The sequence below is a fragment of the Anarhichas minor genome, unplaced genomic scaffold (genome assembly GCF_050575085.1).
Source record: "Anarhichas minor isolate MPS153535 unplaced genomic scaffold, ASM5057508v1 ptg000030l, whole genome shotgun sequence".
NCBI lineage: Eukaryota > Metazoa > Chordata > Actinopteri > Perciformes > Anarhichadidae > Anarhichas > Anarhichas minor.
Window position 1 is genome coordinate 2,332,243 of NW_027466476.1, and position 27,165 is coordinate 2,359,407.

The 27,165-nt window shown below is 44.3% G+C and overlaps 1 protein-coding gene across 1 annotated transcript in view; it reads right to left on the reverse strand.

The window, feature by feature from the left end:
• LOC142964321 (tetratricopeptide repeat protein 28-like) overlaps nucleotides 1-27,165 on the reverse strand; it is a 110,078-nt gene that overhangs the window by 49,475 nt on the left and 33,438 nt on the right. The window contains exons 2-4 of the mRNA XM_076104591.1: nucleotides 14,540-14,687; nucleotides 9,613-9,885; nucleotides 8,559-8,689 (exon numbers count right to left, since the gene is read on the reverse strand). Of these exons, the coding sequence (XP_075960706.1) occupies nucleotides 8,559-8,689; nucleotides 9,613-9,885; nucleotides 14,540-14,687 (552 nt within the window). The remainder of the gene's footprint in view (nucleotides 1-8,558; nucleotides 8,690-9,612; nucleotides 9,886-14,539; nucleotides 14,688-27,165) is intronic.

The following is a 27,165-nucleotide window of genomic DNA, read 5'->3' on the forward strand; positions in this document are numbered from 1 at the left end:
CTCCTAATCATCAATTAACATGCAGCCCTTTTCTGCATACTGATGTGAGGTAAAGGCTATCAGCTCAGAATGCCCATTAAAAAGGCTGAAAACAAACAAAACTACAAGATCAACAGAATTCCAAGTTAAAAGTCTGCTCCAAAGGACATCTTCTGCCTCTAAATGCAAATGTACACAAAACCTTTTTATTCGAGCCAGTGTGTCGGATGAGGGCAGTTGTGGAGAGAGTTGCCTTGGATTTTGTAGCTCTCCCTTGTCACAATATCTTTTTACCACAGAGCTGCTGACATGGTTCATGAGCCAGAGGACTTGATGTGGTGTTGGCGTGCAGGCCAGATGAAATCCCCTCAGTGCACTAATATAGGTTTCTGTGTTGGGTGTGCATTTACAAGTCGCTGTAGCTAAGGACCTATTTCACACTGCTGAGCTAGAAATAGGTCTTACTGTAGCTAAATCAACCCAGTCCACCCCTCCCCTACCCTCGTCACTGGAGACAGTATTACACAGTACACACATAATTCTACACGCAAGTTCAATAAACACACGCACATTCCTTTTCTGCGTTGCATTTTTCCTTTTCTCCTTCCCTTTTCCTTCCTTCCCTTCATAACTACCTTCAATGGCTCACCGTCTCTCCTTCCACCCCCCTTTTCCAAGTACCTCTCTTTCCCTTGCTCCTGCTCCTTCATTAAAATGGACTTCCTAAAGCCTCCATTCGTCTTGCTGACAGCTCCACTATCGATCGGGCTGGAGAAAGGGATGCAGTTCCAGAGCTTTAAATGGCTCTCCGGCCAGCCTGGATGAGGGCTGGGCAGGACTGAGGCCGGAGGAGGAGGGCGAGGGAGTGCCAGGTTTAGCCGGGAGGTCTGCCTCGAGGCTAGCCTCTGATGCATTTCTAGCCACCTGGGAATAACAGCTAGATTGCTGTGGTGGCAGGGATCAGAATGGACATGAAAAAGACTCACAAACTCTGTAATAATGGCTCCGCTGATGAGACCAGATAATGAATTAATCACACAGGTTGAGAGCCAACACATCAGCCAGCCTCTTCAGGCTACTTGCAGGCTGAAAAAAATGAGCACTATTATGGGACCACTCAAAAGCCATGGGAAGAAGAGGAGGTGTGACTGTTTCAGTTGGCTACATTGACACGAAATTCATTTCAATTTATGCCATGTGAACTAACGTTACGCTGGCTGGCGCCTTTAATCGGTCTCCGTCCCTTATCGTCAGCCATTATCTAGGGAAGATGAGTCGGCACATTCCATCTTCATCCCTCTCGCAGCGTGACATCAAAGCCCTCTGCCAAGATTAATGATCGCACTTTTGATTTTCATAATCATTAAAATCTCTACGGCGTTCTCCGCGTCCTGTGGTGCAGTAGAAGCCCCAAGGAGCCTGTTGGATTCCCTCCTCCCTCTGATGAGCAGTGTGTATGTCATCTATAACCATATAGTGCACCACAGCAGCATATCAGAACGGGAAGGAGTCTCCTGTGACCATGTCACTGTTTATTTGTTATCTAATCTGTCCCTCTGTATTGCCCTTGATTGGAGCAGCTTGGGAAAGGAAGATAGACAAGGTGTAATATTCAAGACAAATTACTCAACTTCCCAACTGTGAGCAGTTCAATCTACACAAGCCACTGCGGTGTTGAGATTAAGGTCTTGTTAGAATAGCATTAGTGTCAGGGCTTATGATGCTTGCGTATTGACGCTTTGATCAGCAAATGTAGGAGTCCAAATAGCATTCAGCTTTGTGAAAAAAGAAATGCAATGCCCCCGATAGCAAAGAATCCTTTAACACTCTCACACACAGTGACACGGTTTGAGATTCTGCAAAATGGAGAAAGGATAAGACAAATAAAGATGGAAGCGAGAGAAACTGAATGAAGAGAGGGGGAAAGGAGGTGTGAGGAAGCGGTGAGATGGAAGAGAAGTAGAGAAAGGAAGCGGAGGTGATGTGGAAGGACGGAGGGAAGGAGAAATGGAGCATTGGGCACTGAGGAAGGAAGGAGAGAGGGAGGAGGTAGCAGAGAGGCAGAGAGCAGTAGTCAATGTTACGGCAGTCATTCATCTCTCCGACAGCCTTCCGAATGCTCCACTGGGGGAGACACAAAGCTGCGTCACCTCAAATGCAGCAAATGCACAGCGTGCACACGTTTGCATACATGTGCATACACACACACACAGAGGAAATACATTTCTATGAGCCTCTGTTTAGACTGTGCATGCACACGCAGAGCTCCATGTTCTGGGTTACTGGTATGTTGCGGGAAATGGAAAGTCAGCACATACACCATTACACTGCAACTAGTACAAGCCCAAATCATAGCCACAGGCGTCAGTCAGACGTTCACACACGTTCACACATGCTTTCTCTTACTCACATGCACACTTATAAGCATATCTGCGGATGTTTTTAAACTGATGCATATGTGCTGCAACAATCAAATCAAGAGCAAGAGCTCTATCAAGTATTTATCTCACACAAGTATACAAAAATAGGCTTTACCATGTGGTTATTTCATATAGACTATTATCTATTGAATGATCAGAAAGCGTACTATTGTGATATTTATTCTTATCAAGATATGAAATGACTATATCGGGATTGAAGATTTTGGCCATAATGCTCTGCCCTAAGTTTAAGCAAACCTTTAACCTTTTACTATCCAACAAGCTTCTGAAGAATTTGGTAATATTTCTTTGCAAAAAAAAAAACATGCACATGAACAGGACATTGGAATACGGGAACACAGATGTGTGCTCCCTTTAAAACACACACACACAAATCCTTGTTTCCCAGTTCTGGTCATGGCCCATTGGCTGATGCCTGCCGTCCATCTCTCACGATTCATGGCTAAGCAAGCTGCTGTAGAGCAGTTCTAAACCACTGGGCCGAGGAGAGCCTGTGTGTCATTAAGGCACAGCGGGCTGGACATGCTGGTAGAGCGACTGCACAACGGCCAGCTCTGTGCCTCAGTCTAGCACACCAGGAGGTGAAGAAGCAGGTACTTCTATATGTCTCATAGTGGTTTTACTAGAAAAGTAACAACAACAGCTGAGTACACTCATAGACTAAATTGCCCTGTAAAATGTACTCAGTGAACAGGAGAAGTGTTGCCTTTTATTTAGGTGGACACCGCTCTCTTCGTGCCTCCACCCAGCATTTGAGCTAAATTAGCCCCTCTAATCATCCCCAAATCCTCCCTCTTAACCAGCAAAGCAGTGGAGGCTAAAGAAAGGAGACAGGGGTTCCATGTTCCCCCCTCTGCCATCCTCTATTAGCATTGGCCCCAAGAAAGGCGATGGAGGCACACGTCCATACCCTAATGACTTCTTAATGATCCCCTCCTCTGCTAGAGTGCTGACAAACACTGACAAACCCTGACCCCGACAAGAGGAACACCCACACTTGGCCCTCTTCCTCACCCCTTATTTAGAGGCTCATCTCTCAGCCATCCGCCTCATTATACAAGCTTAGAGTCCAGCAGAATCCATACAGCCCCAAACTAGCAGCAAGATAAACACCCATGATGAAATAGTCCGTGTCACTTTCAGAGTGAGGGGCAAAGTTTGAGTAAATTCCTTTCGGCAGATGGAGCGAGAGGGGGAGAGAGCATAGCTTTTAAAAAAGCTAGAGTTAAAAAGGAGAGTGGCGGTAGGAGACAGAGTAGAACTGTGAAGCCTATGAAAAAAAAAAAAAACAGCTTGTATTTTTTTTTCCCTTCTCCCTAATCGTGATTTCCATTTCAACTTGGGGTTGGGGGAGTCAGCAGCGGAGCCGCTTTTTAACATCACACAAAACATAATTACAGAGCACGCCACTGCGAGCCCGCCTCAGTTTCTCCTAAATACTCACACCCCAAAATTAGGGGTTACCTCCTTCTAGTTAAACCTACTATTTAAGATGAAAACGTCACAGACAAACAGAGGGGACGGGAAAGGGAGTTTGGAGAGGAGAGACCGAGTTTAACAGCTTTGTTTCACAATGACAGAGAGTCCTTTGTTAAAGATGGTTACTGCCAGGCCTTGGACAAAGCCAGGTGTGGAAACTGGGACAAAAACTAAAGTTGGAAAAGACACACGCAGCTAGAAAGACTAGGCTGTGTGTTTATGTTCTAACTGCAGTATATATGACAGCTGAAAATGTGCTAAGGATGTTTCCAAAAGGCAGCAAGCTAAAGAAAAACACTTCACGCTAGCCTATGACCTCACAGGTTTGGACCGCAGCTTCCAGGCCCAGTCGCGGATGACAGAGCACTCACTCTTTGAGCCCAGAATCAACTCTTTCTTCTTTTTTTTTTTTTTACAGCTCTCCATCTATACAGATTTTACAAATTACTCTGGTCAGATTCAGGGGGATTTTTTAGTGTCACAGAGTCTGCTGGTCAGCTACAGGCAAGTAGCCAACACTAAAATTGCTCTATTTTGCTGCGTTGTGCTGTATAGAGCCGCAACAAAGGTTTTCTTCCCTGGGAATAAGAAGAAGAAAGAAATGATATCCCATGCATAGCTCCTTTACTGATACAACAGGACCCAGGTACTGTACTTGATTTATAGAGAACACTCATCTGTGTCTGCTCCTTCATCACACACAGGCCACTGTTCAGCCTGTAGTAGTGTTGTGGTAAACCAGGGCTTTGAGGTACACTACTATTATTGGTGGTAGTATCAGTTTAAGTATTAGTATACATACATATAAGGTAAATGTTGTTTAGTGACAAACAATATAAACATCCAACAAAAAGTTCGGAAATTAGTGTTTGGTAGATTATTTCTCTGTTGTAACAATGCTTCTTGGCAATAAATGTTATACCGTTGGAAAGCCTGTTTATTTACCTTTCAAACGGTGCCCCATTTGTAAGGAACATGCATTTCTGGGATGAGCAGCAGAGCTGAGTATGTGGGTTGCGCCCATGAAAAATTTGCCAAGTCTTCTCTGCCAATGCCAAACAGCGTATTCTGCCATCGACTCTTGTTTGGTGGATTGGATGATTGAAGTCTATCAGTAACAAGGAAGAAACAAGACATATTGGCAATTTTACAATTTGTTCATTTAACAAACAGGAGCCTCAGTAGCGTGTGGAAGAACCATACACCACCACAACAGCCTGGCACCTCCTCATGCTGGTCACCAGCCTGGTGACACACTGCTGTGGGTTGGCATTCCACTCCTCAAGCAGGATTTGTCGCAAGTCAGCCAACGTGGTTGTGTTGGTCACTCTGGCACGAACAGCTGGTCCCACAAGTGTTCTCTTGGGTTGAGGTCAGGACTGCTGGCAGGCCATTCCATCCTCTCTACTCCCACATTCTGGAGGTAGTCTCTGATAAACCGCACTGTGGGGGCGAGCGTTGTCATCTTAGAGACTTAGAGGATGGAGTTCGGTCCCAGACTGTGGAGAAATGGGATTGGCACTGGTTGCAGAATCCCATCTCGATATCTCTCGGCATTGAGATTGCCTCCAATGAAGACAAGCCTCGTTTTTCCAGTGATGGAGATGCCGCCCCGCACCATCACACTGCCTCCACCAAAAGGTGTTACTCTATCCAACTTCCTTAGGCAGAATCTGGACTCATCGCTGAACATAACGTTCCTCCACATGTTCAGGTTCCAGTGCAGGTGTTGCTGACACCGGCAGAGAAGATTTGGCAAATTTTTCATGGGCGTAACCCACATACTCAGCTGTGCTGCTCATCCCAGAAATGCATGTTCCTTACAAATGGGGCACCGTTTGAAAGGTAACTAAACAGGCTTTCCAACGGTATAAAATTCATTGCCAAGAAGCATAGTTACAACAGAGAAATAATCTACCAAACACTAATTTCCGAACTTTTTGTTCGATGTTTTATCATATTACTATCTTTAAGGGATTAGGTGATAATTCCTCAAATTATAATTCCAGTATATAATCAATCCCTGGCAGCTGCAGTCTACATGGCATGGGTGTGTAGGTGTTTGCGTGAATGTTTATAGCTCCTGTTGAGCAGGTGGCATCTAGTATGTTAGCCTCAACCACCAGTGTAGGAATGTGTGAGCGAATGGGTGAACTCAAAACACTTTGAGAGTCTCTAAGACTAGAAAAGCGTGATATGAATGCAGTCCATTTACTACTTATTACACTTTTGGACATCATTTGTATAGATTATGATAACATTGCACACATATATGTAATTGCTAAGATCTGGGAACTTAGCGACAACACTACAACGAAGTCCACTGTGGCAAGAAACACAGCCAGTGAATTGATCAGGTTGTAAACAAGCGAACAGTTTAGTTGGATTGTATAAACCTGAAAGTGAGTGTGCAGAGATGTTGGTAATGTTGGATGTTTACAAGTTTGGGTAAGTTTACCATTAACTTTCATTTCCTCTTTCAGTGATATTCCCCCACATGCCCAGATATCTCACAATCTCATTTTCTATAACCGATAGGAATGATGGCCAAAATAAATAAAAAACAAGTGTTGCAATAAACCAGATTTTCCTTTAAAAGGTGGATCTATCAACAGCCATAAATGACAAGAGCTTACTAGGGTTGGTTAAGCGCGCGCACACACACACACACACACACACACACACACACACACACACACACACAAACTGTGACAAGTTCAAAGAGTTCATTTAAATGTGTCTGTCATCCTCCAAGCTTTTTACCCACACAATCAAAACCTGAAGCTGAACAGAATCAAAACCCACATCCCACATCATATCAAAGACACATGGTGCACCAGGTCCTTTTATCACATCAAACATTTCACCATGTATATGATTTCATTAAAGGCTCGAGGAAAGTCTCTGCAACTGCAATGCACTCTCATTAAACTTGTTACAATTCACACATGGCACATATTCCTTTATCACTGAGGATTGGAATCGATGCCACTTCTTCAAGTCTCCCTCCTCTCCACACTCCTAGACTTTAGGCCGCACACTGGAAATCCAGTCAGAATCAACATCCTGCCCCCAGCCTCTAGGAAGTGACCTCAGCTTCAGAAAGGCCAGATAAAACGTCCACATCAGAAACAAAAACATCAGGCCGGCCGTAATGAGCCATCCGCCAGGCTCCAGTGTGTTCTGAGGGAGACCAGGTGGTGTTACACACATATGACTCTGATTAGGGGGCCTTCCGAGGAACAAGAAGGGAGTGGGGGGGGGGGGGGCAATCAGGATGTTTTGTACAGTATATGATGCAACTATTAAAAGGTGTTCAATGACCTCCACTGGGCCCCAGGACACTCTGGCACACATTGCCATTTGTGTGCAAGCATGGGGTGCAGTTTGGGTAATGTTTTCCTCTAAGAAGCAACATGTGAGCAGTATGGGCCTCAGTGGCTGAAAGTGTGGTCCACTATAGATTACAGCAGCTTGATACTGATATACTGATACCGTACTGCTCGGGCTTTAAAATCATTAAGAGCAGACTCATACCCAGTCCGTAAATTGGATATGGTAGGAATTGGATATGTCTGATTTAATCAGACATTTGGCCAATTACTGCTCCAGCCAACCGTGTGCAGAGCAGTCAGATCCTCACAGCAGACACTAAGGACCTTGCATGTGTCCTCTATGTCTCTCACCAATCTCTATCTCTAACCTCAATACATGACAGAGGTTTTTTGGCACTTGTGTCTGTAAACTCATAATTACATGTCTGCTCTGCACATTTCCTCAAACTGTGGGAAGGAGAAATGTCAAGGGGACCCCTGGCCTCATTCTTCAACTGCAAGTTTCATCCTGGTGCATTGTGTTGCATTTGACTGGACTGTTTAAATGTCTCCTGATATCAGGGAACACAAACAAGCAGGCCTGCCGGCCTGGTGGGGAGGATAAGGTATGAAGGGGAAACGGAGGCCATTCTTCTCCTTGTGTGACGGGAATTGTGTTGGAACAAGCCCCCCCCCCCCCCCCCCGCAACAATGACCTGGTTGGCCAGAGAGAGAGAGAGAGAGAGAGACAGAGAGAGACAGAGAGAGAGAAGCATGAGACTGAGTGAGAAAGAAAGAGGGCACCAAACGGTAAGGAAAAGTAAAGTAAGTCAAATTTTCCTCCCTCTCCTCCCACTCTCTCTGCCCCATATTCAAAACAACTTAATCTGTGTAAATTACATTCCAAAACAGCCGTACGTTACAAAGCAGCAGACTTACTGCTACATGGACCAGATAAACATCTGCATAATATCTGCATAAATGGTTTGCATTGATAATAAGGTGAACCAGCTGCTAAGGCTGTCCCTGTTGGCCTTTCCTACAACCGGCTCCCTCTCTCTCCTCCCGATCACCTTCATCTGTTCTCCGCACCAACTTGACGCGCATGTTTTTAAATAGGCGAAGAGCAGCAGCATCTCTGTGTCCTTCAGACTCCTCCTTGAGATACCCTCTAAAAAGCCAGAACAGAGAAATGCTGGGCACAGCACAATCCCAGACCTACAAAATGATAAGAGACTCAGGGAAATAAATACTTTTTAACCTCAATTCATTGTCCTCTGCAATGACAGCTTGCCTGCTCGATCCATTTAAAGACTGCTGTAACTGCTTTCAGGTCGCTTCTTACCTCTCTGTCCTTTAGCTTCATGGCCAGAACCAGCTGGTTGCGATGGTTGGTCAGCGCTTCTCGGTAGTTTCCCTTGGAGAAGAATGCCGAGCCCAGATTCCCATGAGCCCGGCATTCCCCTGTTTGGTCACCTGAAGAGGAAAAAAAACAAAAGAGATGAGAAGAGAAACGAGAAGAGCTAACAAAGCACATTTACAGTACAGCCTAGGTGATTATAAAGCAACTGGTGTTTATTTCACATCATCCCAACGGCACTGTTGAACAGCGATGCGATGAACCACATCTATGCCTCTGACATGCCACTGCACCCTTAAAAGGGAAAGTGCCCGTTATAGGTTCTCCACAGTAGAGCGGCTTCCCTGACAGCTGGTAGTGTTGGTCTCAATGCTCCAGAGGGTGAGAGGGGAAAGCCTTATTATTTCTGCCTGACAGAGAGGCCCCACAGACGGGGCCAAAGTAAAGCGCAAGTCTCTGTGCTCCACCTGAGAACCACAGCTCCTTATCTCCAGCTACTCTACCCAGTCATGTGTCAAACTATGTGGGGGTGAGAAGAGCGGAGCCAGTCTGTGCTACTCTCTGTTTGCAGAGTTTTTTTTTCTTTCTACATTACAAGTTTTTTTCTCTCCTTAACCGACTTTCTCTCAAACCATCCCGCCTCCACCTATATTAACACCCACACAGCATATTCATACTTGTTGTTAGCGGCGTCTATTTTTGACAAAGAAATGGATTCATTCCTGCCAATTTCTTGCACGACAGTAGGGTTCATCCTCTGGGGAACAGAAATGTCTGAACAAAATTTCACGCCAATCCATCCAAATTTTGTGCATCACTGGCTAAAATTAATTGGCAACAGTTTTAATAATTTATTGGTCGTTTACATAATTTCTTCATCTTCAAGCTCTGGAACGTTGTGTTCTGCACTTTCAGACATTTCCAAGACTAAACTATGAATCAAAAAAATAATCAACAGGCTAATCGATAAGGAAATGAATTGTCATTTGAAGCCCTAATCTACCTTATTATTCTTTCTTTCCCAGTTCAGGCCTCTTACCTAAGGTCTTGGCCACCTCCAAGTCCTGCTGCATGTAGCCAGTGCTCTTCTCGGTGTTGCCCAGGGACCATTGGGCGCTGCTGAGGGCCGAGAAGACGGAGCCACGTAGCTTGAGGCTGCACGTGCCGATCTTCAAAGCGGCTTCCAGCACCACTACAGAGGCTGTGTGGTGGCTTGCGGTCAGCAGCTCCTGGCCAATCACAGACACCACCACAAAGGGACTTTTGTCCAGCTTCATCTTTTGCAGCTGCTGATAGGTGGGCTCCAGAGACTCTGTGCAGGAAAGACGTGAGTAAGACAGAGATTAGAAACAGGCTCCAAAATATGCCAAAAAAGAACAGTGTGCTGACGTGGTGACTGACAACATTGTGTGACGTTGATTGCAGTAATTGTGTTCCACGTTTATCAACTCTGACAAACGTGACTGCTGTCTGAATTCAGATTCTACTTTTCTCCAGTCGTGGTTGTGTTTTGTCTGCCTGGACAGCCTGTAGCTTGGCTGAGTGATGGCTTTCGCTGACAATTTGACAATAAATCAACATATGAGCCATTTTTCCTGTTCCCTCCACTCTCACTGGGGTAATCTCAGGCAATTTCCAACAGCAGTTTAGAGCATTGTGGGCAACTGTCTTTACAAACGACAAAGCGAAATTACATTCCTGCCTTCTCTTCGTGTCAGTTGATATGGTTGTTTGAGAAGAATACAGAGGGCTGAGTGGGTTTTGAGATAGAGTTTAAAGAGTGATGGGGGAAACTAATGCAGCTAATGCTCAACAGTAGCAGCAACAGAGGGATGCAGAGCAAAGGAGACACACAAGGTGACCTTTGAAGAGGCTGAAAATGCACACAATGACATAAATCAATGGTGGGTCGCACGGGATTCGGGATCCACAACCCCTCCAGATTACAAAGCCCTCTGGCAGACACCAACATCGAACAACAGGAAGGGGGGCAAGGGAGTGTGTGTGTGTGTGTGTGTGTGTGTGTGTGTGTGTCAGTGTATATTTGCATTCATGTTTAGGAGTGTATCTTGGGGATGCTTAATTCTCATGACCCTGTATCTGCAAATATTTTGAACAGGATTAATTAGGTCAAAGCGCTTTACAGAAGACTGCATGTATGGTGTTTCTGTGCCTGTACAAACTGGCTGTGTGTGGCTGCGTGTGTGTGTAGTCTACAACACGCTTTCATAAACCGTATCTTATATTTGTTTAGACACACATTTAGGCACAAGCGAATAGTCACAATAGTTCTTGGAAACACACGGATACTAATTCACCTAGACACACACACAAACGTGCGCACACACACAATATGAGATGCTTCCCCACACAAGCACTCAAAAGCATAACTGATGATGCTTTTTCAAGAGCATAGCTTCTGTTCCAGCAGTTGGCAGAATGTCGTGCTTATGGTGTCACTGTGTGCATATTATATCCATTCATAGCTTGTAATTGCCTTCAGAGGGACACCGAGAGCTGAGTCATAAATCAAACACAGAGAGAATCCTTTTTAAAAAGGTGTCATGGCTGCTGCATTCATAAACAGGTAGTTATGACAACATCAGCGTGTGTTTCACAGGCAGGCACACACACACACACACACTCACACACACACACAAAGTCAAATGGTAAAGCTAAAGTGTTTACTGAAGCTTCTATCAAGATATGAAGCAAGAATTACAACCTTTACCTCATTGATATGCACACAGCCAACAGGAAGTCATAACAGAGAGTCATTTCGCCCTCATCTTTCTCCGCTTTTGTCTGGTACTGTAAGAGAGGCTTTTTAAGGGTGCATTTGCAGCCAGGGCCACACCTTACTGTAATGACAGTATGCTCATGGACAGAAATACATATATGTACCAAATAGTTACTCAGCCTAACATCTCATGTGAATAAAAACATATGCCATGCACCCTCCCTCCTGTATTTCAGTAAAGTGTCCATCTTTCTGATGCCCATTGGTTCCTACTGAAGATGTATTTTTAAAAACAAGTCACAAATATATACGGCCTATATAAACATTGGGTTCTGTAATTATCTATAATTAACATTTTGGCTATGTAGTTCATAGAGCATTTTTTTCAGCAGTGGATTTGGGGGTCTAGTGGGTATTTATGGCAGTAGGATTGTGGAATAATCTCAAAATAACCTACGGTGCTTGTTTTGATTGTAATGAAGGAACATGTCACCCAGTGCAACATTGTGGCTCACTGATAGTTTTGGACTATGGGGCTGTAGGTTTTGGATTTTTCATTCGATTTGTTGACAAGAAAAATATAGAATAAAATCCTTATCCTTTTAAGTGATGATGTGGTAATTTATTGATCTGTCGAATAATTCTCCTCTTGCTTGTTGTCACCAAGGAGGTCAGATGTCAGGTCAGCCCCGCTGTGCTTGTGCTATTTGAAAATCAAAAGCACTTTGCTCTAAGGTTCCTCAACAGGACCGATGCTAATGAACACAGCCTCCAAATCCTCCAGTTTAAGGACAATGTTTTTAATGGCAAATGATCCCGCCTGGATCAATAGCTGCCACGCTGGGAAACAAACCATCTCTTCTATGGTTTATCTGGAGGGATCTTTCAGTGAAAAAAAACTTTTTAGTTGGCATATGTGGAAAACAATCCGATAATTAACGGCTAATGGAGTAAAGTATTACTCATGTGATGATCAAACACAGCTTCCAATACATAAAACTGTGAGAGGCTGATTTCCCACAGCTCGTTTAATGATACAGATGGACGATGCTATTACTGTGAATTGTGAATTGCTGCCGGGATGATCGGAAGTGGCAGACGGGTAGAGACAGTAAGAAGAAGGAGGTGAGATTGCACCAGTTTTCACTTGCTGTGGGGAAGTACAGTATGAATCACATGAGAGCACAACAGTTGCTTGACTCTGGAATAATGAGAGGAAAACCTTGATCTATGCAAGGAGGAGTGGTAGTGTGTGTGTCAGGGAGAGAGGGTTGAATTGGAAATGACACTAAGAATTGGAGCATTATACATGTACTGCAGAAAGAAAAGAAAGCTTTGATGAATTCACTACACACTGTCCTTGAAGACATATGCCTTGATATCATTCTCTGAGGTTCATTATTTGTCTTCCTCTAGCCTGATTTATTCATTTGCTTATTTGATATGGATGTCTTCGGATGGATCTCTTTGCTCTGTGGTAGAAAATAAACATAAAGGTGCTTTTGGGAGGATTGTAAACATCACAGTGTGCCGAAATGTTAGATAAATGACCAAGATAAGTGAACACTGCAATCACAGCTCGATAAAATCAGCTCTGTCTTGGCAACATGGCAGCAACATTGAGGTTATACACAGAAGGGAATAATGTGGTGTTTGCAGAACTGCTATGAGAGATTAAAGTGTAATTACAAATAGATTACAAGTGTAATTACAACGTTGTTACAACCCAAAACAAGAAGGTGGAAAACCAGCCGAGTACGATGATTTCATGAATATGGGTCTTGTTGAGGAAAACTTTCTAAACTTTGCTTTAGCGTTGCTCAACTGCAGTTAAATAGGTGGGTGAGGTAATCAACAAGCTGTACCCTGGGATAAGTGTGCTACGTGGTCGACAAACAACGATTGGCAGGAACGTGGCGCTCTTCCTCCTTGAAGGAAAGAAAGCAACGCTCGCCTACTTTTCACTTGTCAGGGGACTTAGGCTGAGTAACACTGATTATCCTCCCTGTTTGCTGGCGTAACATTGATTCTCGTCCCCCGGTGCCAGGAGCCCCTCTGAGAGGATCATCATTGCTCTTAATCCTTTGACCTAGCTACCTCTCCTCAACACACCTTGGATTCGGTCCTCCGCTGGTTGCCTGGCACCGTGGGAAATAGGGTAAACAATTAAGAGATTAAATGGCTTGGGCTAAATGTTGTTCTTCCCCTACAGAGAGAGAACCCATTCTGGTCCATGATGCTCAGGTCTGGGCTAGCACCCAAAACCTTTTCTTGTTCTGGCTCCAGTGAGAGGTTTATACACTCAGTGTTGCTCAGATGGGCTCTCCATTCTTTATTCTCTTAGCGATATTTTTTGTCTTCTGCATTTGCACACAAATATCCAGAGGAGCACTGTATTCAATCAAAGAAAAACTGATTCCTCACTGAACAAAGACCCTCAGAGCTGCTGATCTCATTGTACAGTTCAGTACATTTTGGATTATAAAACAAGGCCACATTTTTTCACAGGCGCAGTTATCAGAACAGTTTGAAAAACAGAGGATGACAAAGCAAAGACTGCAGGATGACTCAGTCTATTTTGGCAGTCGCTGCCACACAGATCTGAACAATCTTAAATCCTCTGCAGTGGTCATCTGAGGTAAAATTGTTGCCAGGTTTGTTTTGAGGCTCATTAGGCTGGCCCACAGTGATTACTCATGAACAATCAGATCACTGCATTTGGCTGATACAACAGATAATAATTCATAACAGAAAGAGCACATTTAGTAACAATCTTGGCTTGAATGCGCTACTTAGGAATCCACTCAGCTTTAGGAAAAAGGCTTACACAGGGGCAGACACAGACAATGGCATTAGTGTTGGATGCTCATTAAGATAACGGGCTATCTGTGTGTGTGATCAGCCCCGTCTGACAATAAGATATGCTGAGGCTGCAGGCGTCAAGCCTCACAGTCCAGAGGTAAGTACTTGACACCAGCAGTCAGTCACAAACACAGAAAGACAGACAGATAGACAGATGGCCTGCTTGCCGCATGGGTAAAAAACTGACAGGTAAAGTCACCCCAACACGCTTATTGACTGACTGAGTGTGAGGCTTATTTCACAGACAGCTGTTGGGGGACTAAACATGTGGATGTGGTGAAGCATACAGACAGTGACACCCAGACACATGAACACGCCGTCTACACACACGCATACAAACATATTCAGCTACTTAATTTCTTACCTCGTAACGGCGACTTCATGGCGGCTTCTACCATGCCCACCAGTAGCTGTAGGCTCTTGGGGTCTTGGGCCAGCCCGGAGGCGAAGGCGGCCAGTGCGTCGGCATGGCGGCCAAGGTACTGAAGGGCAACACCCTGTCGGAAGTATGCCTGTAGAAGGAGAGAGGTAAGAATCATCAGGGATCCAGCCTCGTGACACAGCATGAGGCTTTATACAAACACATTACCAGACACACTCATTTCACGCCATTTGCAATTTTTTCCACATGAGCAGTTTTCTGAACATGGCACCTCTCTCCCTCTGTATTCCCATAATAAAGTGATCACTGGGGTATTTGTACTTGTTAATTGGATTGTAAGTTTTACATAAATGCACACGTTACACTGGCTGGCTGCCTTCTCAAGAGCAACTATTGTTTTTCCTCTTCAATATTTTGTTTTGTGTTTGCTGTGGGAGTGAAGTAGGAGAGAGTGGCATTTCTCTTGGGCTGCGTTAGAAAAAAAGAGTCGAAAGTAAAAGAAAAAGGAGAGAGCTACTTACTCAAGTCGGTCTGTAGCTCAATGAAAGAACACCCATAAATACTTCAGATTGTGTATTCCCTTTGTCGGGGCTCAGTTGTAAAATAATAACACAACTGGCCGGAGTCTGTTTTTGCCATATTTTCACATCAGATGTGTTATGTTTTGGATATGAGAATCGCTCTTCAAGCAGACAGAAATGAACTACATTTGTCATCCAGTCTGTTGTTCACAGAGCTGGGGAAAGTCACATTGTTGTGGAGTATAATAATTCAGCCCCACTGAGATATAAACTGCATGCGACTGCTGACACACTGTATCTTTCCGCGAGAGACTAAAATGTTTTGGAACATTCTTCAGATTGAAAAACTAAAACAGACGCCGTCTCTGGGATCCAAAGCTCCATCAATAAGTGTGAGGGTTGTTTTTCCTTCACATTGTCCGTTTGGACTAACCAGAGAAAAGAGATGTGTTATCCAAGCAAGTTTGTGACTCAGAATGTTTGTGTTTGAGGCCTGATCAGAAAATAATCCGAGTGAGTTGTTAAACCTGACTCTGGTCCAGTCTAAGAACAGCAGCAAAGAGAGATGGAACTAGATCCAGCTCATTATTCACAATCCAAACCACTAAATCCCCCCCGAAGAGAAAGCAAACTGTCTCAGAACAGACATCAGAAACGCATCATTATAGCAGCAAAGCATGGGGGAAATGAGGGACAAGCATTGTGTGAGGCTAAGAAACAAGAATGTCTAAAATGTAAACTGTCTTCTCTGGTGTTCTTATGTGTTTTTGCTTGGAAGTCCAAGCTGCCGTCTGGTCACCTCCTCACTGAGCAGTCACTCCACTCACAGCCTCCAAAAGTGACACCAGGGCTAATTGCCATTAGCATCTAAGAGGCCTTTTCATTAGTCTTCCCAAGCTTCTCTGTTAGCACCGCAAGGCAGCAAAAAAAAAAAAGGCGGGGAGGATTAGAGAAAATGAGACATGACATTGAATTTATAGAGACCAGTAATTAATTTTGCTTCCGTCCGAAGCCCCCCCCACTGACTACCAATCTCTCTCCAGACCTGCTGCCCCCCCTCAACATCTCTACCTCCCTTTGCGTGCATCACAACTTCATTGAAAATGACGAGAACAGAGATTAGATTCAAAGCATTAACCTTTGTTCTAACACTGTTATTATAAGAGGGGAGTGCAGGCCAGGGTAGCCGCTCAATATTAATCGCATCTAGTGGCGGTGGAGTTTGGGCAGAACGCATTGGCGATAGTAGGGAGGCCCACAAACGCTTCGCCCGGGGGAACAAAAGACATTCAAAAGCACTTCTTCCTTTGATTAGATTTCGCCTACTATATGACTGCTCACCCAGAGATCCTTCTTTCTTTCTCTGAAGCGGCATGCTCGGCCTGAGACGACCAGGGAAAGAGAGCGAGAAAAAAGATGAATAAAATAAGGCCAACTTCTTTAATCCTTTTACTTTACCCAATGCTGTCCTACATAAGGCTGAAAGACTAGACTGTGCAGCATGCATTAAAATAATGCAAACACAAGCACAAATTCGACAATGCTGGACGGCACATTGATTCCGTCATTATTCTGCCTTCAAAAAACATCATAGCTGCACAAACACATACACAATTTAACCTCAGCCTTTGCATAATCCAACAAGTGCATTCAACCAGTGATGCTCATAAAACGGAGGGCTCACTTGAATTTGCATTACAGTAACTGAATACCAGCGTAGGGGGAACACCAGATCGTGCATAAGAGGACAAAGCTAGAGATATAACACCAAGAGGTTGGCTATGCTATTGGCATAAAGCATTATGGGAGAGAACATTTTCTTAATTCACGCTTGACAGGATATTTTCTAAAACACAGCAGCATCTGCTTAGAGCTGCTGCTACAATGATTAGCACAGACAGAAGGAGATAGAGAGAGTAGAGGGGGAGAGAGAGCATTACAGTAAAAGAGAGAGCTCCAAAGATTAACTTTGCCCTGACAACATACAGCATTACACACACAACAGAATGGTACAAGTTAGTGCTTAATCACAGCCAAAAACCATCTCCCTAAACAGGGTTCATATTAGAGAATGACTCCTCCGAAGGCAAAGTTTACAGAACACAGGGCCTCCTGAAATGTGACGCATCCGTTAGGCATCTTGTACAACACGACATCCCCAAACCAATACTTCTAATAATGTGTTTGCCTAAAATTCAATCCAGGGTAAATTATTGACCCGTCCTGCATCTTCGCCTCATCTGCTTAATGGAGCAATGTGCTGATACCACAGAACAGTGAATCGAGTAGGGAAGGTGTGTCGTTTTCACCCGTGGGTAAATTCTGGCAGTGCATGTGTGTGTGTGTGAGCAAAAGAGAGGGAGAGAAAGAGAGAGGCTCGAAAACATTCGAATAAGAGAGAGGATAAAAGCTTTTCTTGTTTCTCGAACATTTTAATATTTCATGAATGCTTGTTTGATGTAGTTTTAAATATTCATGGTTTTATGCTTTGGAGAGAGAGGGAAATGATGCAAAAAAAAAGAAAAGTGATTCACTTTGGGACACTGTGCTACACACTGCGGGGATCCAACATTCTCCGCACACATATGCCCACACAAGCTCTTGCACACCAGTCACATTCGCTCCCTTTCTCTCTAACAAGACACTTACAATGAAACATGGACAATTTTCTTTCAGAGCCAGCTCTGTTGTTCAGAATAAGGCTCACAGTCAGAGCAGCTGGACAGGAAGTTGACAAGATTAAGATTAGGACTTTGGCGCAAGACCAGCTGTTACAGGCTCCTTTACTATTAGCAGATTAATACCTCGACATATGTCCTTGGCTCCTTCTTAGGCTCCTCGTCAGACCCCAGAGGTGTCATCTGGCCCTGGGAGGATGTCTATGTTTGAGCTTGTCTATCCTTGTTCAAAGTCTAGGCCTAACAGGCTTACAGGAAGAATTCATTGAAAATAAATTTCGTCTAGCTGTGCTAAATGGTTATGAACAACATGAGTATGGTTTGGTTTAGTATAATGTGCACACTTCTGCCTGATACAATTGATTGTACAACGTTTCTTATGGAACATCTTAAAGTAGGATGAACGCTGACAAAAAACATGCCGTCTCCCACAGATGTGGGAAACCTTGCTTGGTCAATAGGTTGCTGCATATGCTTCCTACATCTAAATTGATTTCCCAGGTTGCACTATGAAACGTATGCAGTGCTTCAAAGACTTACTAAAGACTGCCAAATCAAATTTTTTATCCTATCCTGAATCTGTCATTTTCAGCAAGAAATCAAATTGCTGCGGTAATTTGTAAATCCTTTGTATCAAGGGCATTTCAGCTAGAAAACCAACCCATGTAGTCAGGTTATTTACAGACAGTTAAAGTTGTTTCCTGCCACACTTTCAGAGTTGTAAAATCTCAACCACAATGATGTCTCTCTAAACGGTACAACTCCTCCCCAACAAGGCAGGCTCCCTTTCATTGAACGGACTGCTCCAGCTGTGCTCCAATGGCCCAAGGACTTGTGCCACTTGCTGTGCCGCTTGCTGTGCCCTGATCGGTGATCAGCAATAATAGAGATGCTCTCAAATGTGGAAATCAATAGGAGCCGCGTCAGCTCTGTTTAGAGCGTGCCACACCCTTCACACTGCTGTAGTGTGTTTAGGATACGCCTGCTGCAGATGGTTTCTGATCACCCACAGGGCAGTTGGTGCCAATGCGACCACTGTCAACAGAACCCCCGCTGCCGGCATAATGGGACCCAAATAAGACCATCAAATAGGGACAGCAGGCTGCAAATACACTGCACACACACACAAATACAAACTGAAGAAAAATACATCAATAACCCCTCAAGAAAACCACCCATCTGTCTCCAACAAACATGTATTACTTGAAATCAGCTTTCCACACAGGCAAGGACACTGGGGTCAGATTAACACTAATGGTGTGACAGGGACAAAGGGATTGCTGCCTTTCTCCCTCTGTTTCTTGGCTCTTTAACTATAGGTGTCGTTGCCTGGTTTCCAATGTGACCTAGAAATGTCATGTGTCGACCAGGGTTTCAGACATGTGCCTCCGCCATCTCTTGCAAATCTCTGCCTCTACACTTTCAAGGTGACAGGGTACACAAAATGTCAAATGCTTCATTTAATATCCAGGGATAACTGTCGACCATGACAAATTAGCTGTAGAACGGCAAAAAAAAAAAAAAAAAAGTGAAATGGAATGATTGCTGCTTTGGGCCATCTGTCCTTCAACTTGAGAAGCTGAAAGCCACAGTACAGCACAATAGAGCCTTACTTAATTAAATCTATTTTGAAGCCATAGTCAGTCAGAGTTTCTACCCATCTTCCTGCTCCTCACTGCAGGTACAAGTCTCTTTCCCACAGGACCTAAAAGGTCTGAGGTCAGTCCTCACAGAGGCAGCAGTGGGGGCATTACACCCATTGCCTTGGGCCAAACATAAACCTCCGGCCTCGAGGTCACTGGGATACAATCATGACACAGCTGCCTGTCTATTACCATCTCACTAATCTAATAAGACCAAACCCTAAACCAGCAAACACCCCTGACTTACATCGATCACCTACAGGGTTTATCTGTGTGTACGCATTGTGTTAGTGTACAAAAAAACAGTGACAGACTCATTTTTCCTCACATGGAGTGAAAGATTTCTGCATTAATACAGCAAATCAATGAAAAACGCTGCATTTTCAGGATTTTGTTTTGTCCTATATGCTGACTGGAGGGCTTTTTGTGGAACAACCCTGTTGGAGTCCACAGTGATTTTATGATAACATAAGCCCCACTAAAGGTGCATGTTATACACTCATGCAAGTCAAATTAAAGCACCCTGCATGTAGGTAGACCCAGTAAAATATTTATGATCCATTGATGTATACCTCCCTAAGGGCGTTGTAGACTCTAGTGATTGCTGTTCCTATCAGTCCTTAATTAGCCCATTAGATTAGATGGCTTTAATGAGAGCAAATTAAAATGATCTTTCTTTGTGGAGCTGGCAATTAAAGGGTAAATGTTTCATTATTCAGTGAGTGGCGACAATAAGATCCAGGTAAAATCCAGAATGCCTGGTAGAGGCTTCAGCATGAGAGACATTGTAGTACTCTCTCACGGCTGCGAGGAATCGATTAGCAGGCTCACATCAAACTGGCAGCCAGCACCGGACTTCAGATTGGAAAAGGTCATAGTCAGGTATGTGGAATCAATGCTGAGCACTCTGTATTCACTGTGTCTTGTATTATCTGGCTGGGGGATGGTTTAACGTTTTCTAAAAACAATTACCAACAGACAAAGAGAAGTTTCAATAAAGAAGGTCAGGGCTTGTGATCGGGGAGGGTGACATGTGGTGCACATCCATTGTGACAGTCAAAGTGAAGCAGGGTATATATTTTTCATTCACGACAAACAGATGAAACAACACAGTCGCAAGCTGTGGGGTCGTGCAGGGAAATGCTGTCACAATACAGTTTGCAAGAAGGAATTCAATTTTCTTTCCGCTCCGTGCATGTCCACCATAACTGAGGGTTTTCAACAAGGAAACAGCCCCAATAGAAAGTGATAAACCTGCAGATAAAATGGCAATAGGCCTGTACCTCATTCCAAGCATGATAATTCCAATGTTAGAAAAACCATGTCCCACACTTCCACTATGATTTATAGCCCGATTTGTCACATGGATGCAGCTAGCATACTTACATTCTTATTAGCATCTTGAGAGTCTTGAGATGTGGGGCTGAGAGGGTCAGGGTGCTAAACACATTTCAGTGCCCCTCTCGACTAGATCGTCGGCTCTGCTCTGCCTGAGCATTGCACACGAACCCCACAGCCACAGGGGCTGACTCTCAATTAAAGTAGGCATTAATTACCTAAAGGAGCTTTAATCAATCAAGGCCAGATGGTGAGCCTGAAAAGGAGAGCAAACTCTAGGCTGCTAAAGTTATTTCCACCCCGACTAGGCCCGAGGTGGCCGTAAAAGGATTTATTACAAAATACCTACAAGGCTTACATTTTATAGTTGTGTGGTAGTAGAGTATATTTCGCAAGCAAAAAGGCTTATCAAGCAAGGAGCTGCGATCTCTGCGGAAAATTGTGTTGACTGTCAGAACTGAACTTCTTACCAAACCTTAAAACAGCTCATGATAGAACTAAATCTCACTTTTGGTAACACAAATTGTAGGTCCTGATTATGCAAAGCCAATGCCAATTGAGTAAGCAGGCCTGACCATATGTGTCCCTGATGTGTTTAGCCCCACAGTACCGACAGAAGAGGCTACTTGGCCCCGGTGCTGTACTCTCCTGGCCTGAGGCACCACATCCTCCATCTTCATTTGTACTCCCTTAATTGGCTTTGACAGTGAACTCAAGCATGGCTGAAAAATAACCTTCTCTTAGTAAACACTGGCCGAGAGACACATGTTCTCAACATGGGATACCAGGCGTCTCCATTAGCCATTAGGATGGATAGTCATGTCCAACTGACCCTCTCCCAATGCTCTTCAAAGCATGCCATCTCAAACGTTGCTGCCATCTTAGCTCATGTATTGGATTTCTAGTGGGAGAAAATAGCTGCTGATAACAAATGCAACATCCCAATTCACAAACCATTTAGTCTTTGCAAAATGAAAGCTGTTCAAACTGGCATTTTCTGAGGTGTGAAAAAAAAACGGCTGCCAAGTGGAAGAAGTATTTCTGCACCTGAGGTATTTTTTTGTAGGTTGGTTATCATCACTTGCTGAGTTTGAAGATCCCAAAGAGAGAAAGTCCACCAAGTCATTACCCCCCTCACACTGCCACACAGTATAGGCAGAGCTCCTTGTCAGTGTCAGCACTTGCGTTGGGTTCATTAGCTTGCTCTGGCCTTAGTGGGAAGTTGCTTTATCAAACAAGAGTCAGCAGCACACGCTGCTTGACAGTGTGGCTCCAGAGTTGCCCGACAATACTTCAAAAGACTCAGTCAGCCTTTATGGAGAGAGCTCTGATGAAAAGCATGGCATGAGACCCACTGCTTTTGATTCTGCTGGTAAGGAGTCATACATGATTGAGTAAAAGCCAAGTTGAATCACAGCTAAGGCTTTGAGAGACAAAGGGCTGGAGAGAGAAGAGAGCAGGGTGAAGGAAGACACTGATGATGTAACCCAAAAGGGTAAGACTTGAAACTGGGAGGAGGTGGCAAGTCAGAGGAAGAGGGCAAGAGAGAGAGAAATAAAGGTTAGCACATGAAGGACACAGAGATGCCTCTTGTTATTCCTTCCCAGTGTACTATACATATCTGCTGCCATCCAGGCCATCAGAGCTCTTTATTGTGCATGACCTGTTTCTCCTTCCCATCTCCCAGTGCAGCAGCAGCATCAGTATACTGGGCTGTTGTGGCTGCAGCGCCACTTGCTTTGCCTTGCTTCTGCACACAGAGATCTCCCTTGCGATTACCAGATAAATGCACTTTGATTCACAACACATGCGGAAGGGGTTTATATATAGACTCACTAATTCCCCGTCCACACACTGCAATATGAACTCTATGCTGCACCAATTTAAGTGTGTGATGAGTCCCACACGGACAGTCTCCTCTACTTATTATATATGACATGCTCCAGCACATTGCTGGGAAAATATCAGAAGCTGAAGAAGGTAAGATTATGTGTGGACCAGTGCTGATTTTTCATTATTAATGAGGAGAGTGGTTTTCTGTGCTTCTTTTCTCTTGCGAATTATCAGTCAATTTTATCAGTACTACCATTTTCATGGGAAATGTCACACCCACAGAGGGAAAAACGCATGCACGGTACTGAGCATTTTAACAAGCGCAACGGTGCTAATGCACATATTAGCAACAAGTACTATTTTAGACTGGAATTCTGGCAGTCAACTCCCATAAAAGGGCTAATTGGCAGAGTTCTATTGAAAGTAGGTGTCTGCTTTTGATAACACTGATTGGTCCTGCAACACAACTGCACAGTCTATATGTTAGCTCATTAAACAGCACGTTCCCTCAGCGTTCTTTTGCCATCACCATGCATCATTAATGGTGTCCGCCTGCTAATCCTGTAGCTGTATTTCCCTGGCTTTGATATCTACCTCTACGCATGCTGCGTGACTCGATGGCCTGTCCAGTAATAAGATGAAGTGAACAGGTTTCCGTACCACCTGTGGACACTTTAGGAGTTAACAAAAAGTAAATATGTTAATGGGAACTCCTCTGGCAACTGGTCCCAACATAGAAGGAATCCACCGCCAGAAAACACACGCGCACAAACACGCATGTACACACAAACACACAGCAAGCCAAATAAAAACACTTGCTCAGAGCTATGACTCACACTGGGGGTGCCAACAATCAATGGGGCTCACCGCACCCAGCTGGCTGTAGTAGCAGAATGTATTAATTTTCTCATTTAGAAACAAATATATACTACAAATAGATTAATGGTGTTTGATCAGTTTAGCAGAGCGATGCCAATTAGTATGTGTGGATGGCAAGAGGCATGATGCTTTATTTTTCTATGCGCTGCTCTAAAAGCATGTGGCAGCTACTAAAAACCATCGAGTTGGAATAGGATGACATGACTACCCATCTCACAGCTATATTGAAAAGCACTATAGCTCCCAAGGAAGGGGTTGCATTACAAGGAAAGAAAGGTGGAGATACAGAGGGGGAAGGGGGGGGAAGAGAGCAGGAGGACAGTGGAGCCATGGGAGCCAGGAGAGCAGGATCATGGGTGTAGAAAATTGAGGCTACGGTTAGCTTAGGACAGGGAGAAGTGAAAGTGGCCCTCATTTCATACTACACAGAGTCTGGCAATCACTGGTGACAGCTCCTCGCACCAAGACGGGGAAAGATTGATCCGGACAAGCAGGACTCTGTTTGCTTTGTTAAAAGTAATTAATCACTGTGGCCACGGAGGAATAGTGCCTTCAGTGCCACGCAGCTCTGCCGAGTGTGTTTGCACGTCTGTGTGTGTAGCCGTATGTGAATATAAGTACATACGCGTGTCCCGGTCCACATTTCTGCACACATGTCCGAAACAGCTGAAGAGCAAGGAAAGGATGGAGTGGAGTGGTCAGGGGAACTTTGGGGAAGAGGGGGGGGGGGGAAACAGGCAGATGGAGGAAAGAGGGAGGGAAGGAACGTGCGCACACTGCACCCATTTATTCACATGCATGGACTCAAGAGGACCAGTAGTGCAATCCATCATAAGAGTCCTATCCACACCCACTGAGCAGAGAACTACAGTCAAGGGGAACTGTGGATAAAGGAGGTAGAACTGGGGGGGAATAAGGAATAATTCTCCTTCCTTCACCTTCACTTTCCTCTGAGTGAAATGAAGGAGTTACATCTTTTGCTGCAGGTAACTTACTTCTCCTTAATATGAAATGAACAGCATTCCCTCCGTTTCATCATGGCCGGTCCCTACACCCTCTCGAAATCACTTATTTTCTCTCTGAAAAGAAAACTGGAGTATTTCAGCGACATCCTTAAAACCATTTCCCATCCATCCCATTTGAATTGCTCATACAAAATCTAAAAGGAGTCTTGTTTTGATCACATTAGACACCCCACTCCTACTTGCAGTGATTCTAGAGAGCCGCCTGTATTCTCTTTTTACCTTTCTCCTGCTGGACAGTTATCTAGCTGTCAGACCAAATGGGCCATAATTATGGCCAGTTTAGTTGTGCAAATTGTTGTGCTTGTTGCAAATGTATGGGCTAAGAAAAGAAGAAAAAGCTCAAACTGAAAACACACTGTGCATACTGTAAATCCCATTAGATCACACACATACACTATCCTGAGGCTCTCAGTGCTGGTAAACCACACTCCCTCCTCCCCACCCCCCACACTGCAGTGATAACAGAAGCAGGAGCCCAGAGCCACAGAGACAAGACCCTGATCAATAAGAGTGCACGTACACACACACACACACACACACACACACACACACACACACACACACACAGGGGAGTCCAGTGATCCCGCAGTAGCTGGGGGTCTTAGGGGAATGGGCGTCACCGGGTGATGGGAAAATTGGATGTGAAATCGTGAGAGGGGGTAGAGAAGAAAAGACAGAGGGGTGGGGCATGAGAATACTATGGGTTCTCTCTAGCGTCATATTTCTATCCCTAAGCTAGAGAGTTAGAAGGGCAGCAGCTGCAGCAGAGAAATGGCCACGCGTTGAGAAAGCACTCATTGAAGTGTTGGCTGTGCAGCCGCAGGCCTAGACACTAATAGAAACAGAAGCCAGGGACCCCTCTATGTCAGTGCCTCAGCTGAGCAGAATATTAAATTCACCTCTTGTGCTAATGATTACCCCGAGCAAGGTGCAGGTCCGCAACACCACTTTGTAAATGAACATCATCAAACCTGCAGATTCAAATTAGCACATTGTCCGGACCTGCCGGTCTACACTCACAGCTCTGTGGTGCAATACCTCCAGGACACATTTTGGCTAATAAGAGGAACGATTCTCTGGCTCAAGCTAAATACTAAAGGCTTCCCACACTGCACTTCTCATGTCTCTTAATGCAACAGTTTGCCCTGAGTGCAAACCAGTTTGGTAGGTGGTTTTAGGAATAGATGTGGCGTGATAAATGATGAAAAGGCACCGACCCCCCCCAATAAAGCAAAGGTGTATGAATTACCTATCAGGCTTGCCAGGGAGTGATGACCCCGGTGATGTAGCCAACCCCACTGCAATCATTTACTGAGCCACTAGCCCCTGCTTGAGACCCTGTCATCTCACACACACACACACACACACACACACCCCATTTAAAGTGGACTCACTCTCATAACTTATCATTAGATGGCACTGTGTATGAGTGATGTTCTATTACTTAACTACAATACAGATATTGAAGCATATTATATCATGCTTACTGAGGTAATTATAAAACATGAGCAAAGGGTCCCACGCTATCATGCCAGTTACATTTAATACTGTGTTTACCTGCAGTTTGTAAGCCCATATTAGTCTGTATATGCCAGCTCACAACAAGAGCATGCAGTGCTCTATTTTTTTTTCTTATATTCTCTTTTCTGCAAAATATGTTACTGCTCTCTGTGCTGGCAAATATGTTACAACACATTTCCTAACTATTTCCAAACACTATCCTCCCTGCATCATTTATCATGTTGTGGCATTAAGATAACATCCTGCACTAAGCCATCTTCTGGTGCTACTCTATGAATAAACTTCCTAATATCAGCCAGTGATGGCTCATTATGCTGGCCTATCATGCCGGGCCTCTTTTAAAGTGGTTTCTCTCTCGGGTAAATAAAAAAGTCCATGTGCTACTATGCTTTTTTCAGTGCTGCTGGATCAGTGCAGCATCCTGTATTAAACATTTCTCTGCTGCTTTTTCCCCAGAGCCTGTGGAGATGAAGAGAGCTTTGGAGTGTTCAGAGAGAATTTCATTCAACCTGTAGTGCTTCATGTTCCCCCCCCATGGGGGTTTCTTTCCTCTGTCAGGGGTCTGAAAGCTAAACAACCCCGAGGAGAGGGGCCAGGGAGCCACTCACCTACTGTACAAACATGGTAAGCACAGACATGGTGGAGCGGCAGGCTGTTTACAAGCCTAACCGAGCAGATAGATCACTTTTAAAGAGGGCCTCGGAAGAGGTCAATCAGTATGAAGAAGATACGTTCATACACAGTAATAATTACACTATGGCAGATACATTGATCATGAGATCTTACAGATGAAAATTAATGTAATCTTAGGACCACATGTTAACTGTGACAAACAGCTGCTTCAATTAACATTGCTTTGAGCTTTTAATGTTAATGTTGTTGTTTTTGAACCTCGAGGCCGGGTGAAAGAAGATAAGTCATATCGCTGACCACTGCCTTCAAACTAAAAGTCTAAAACTCACCCTAAATGGTAAAAAAATAACAATATAATTAATCTGCTTAAATCCTCTCCATCAAATATAAAAACACAGACACAAACAAAATGTGACAGCACAAAGGTCTACGTAACCTGAACTGTTTATGTGTGAATGTGTCTGCGCGGGTTTCGCTCCCCTTATATCACGGAGTTGTCTTATTAAATCTGTTGCCTGTGGAGACCAGAGTAATTAC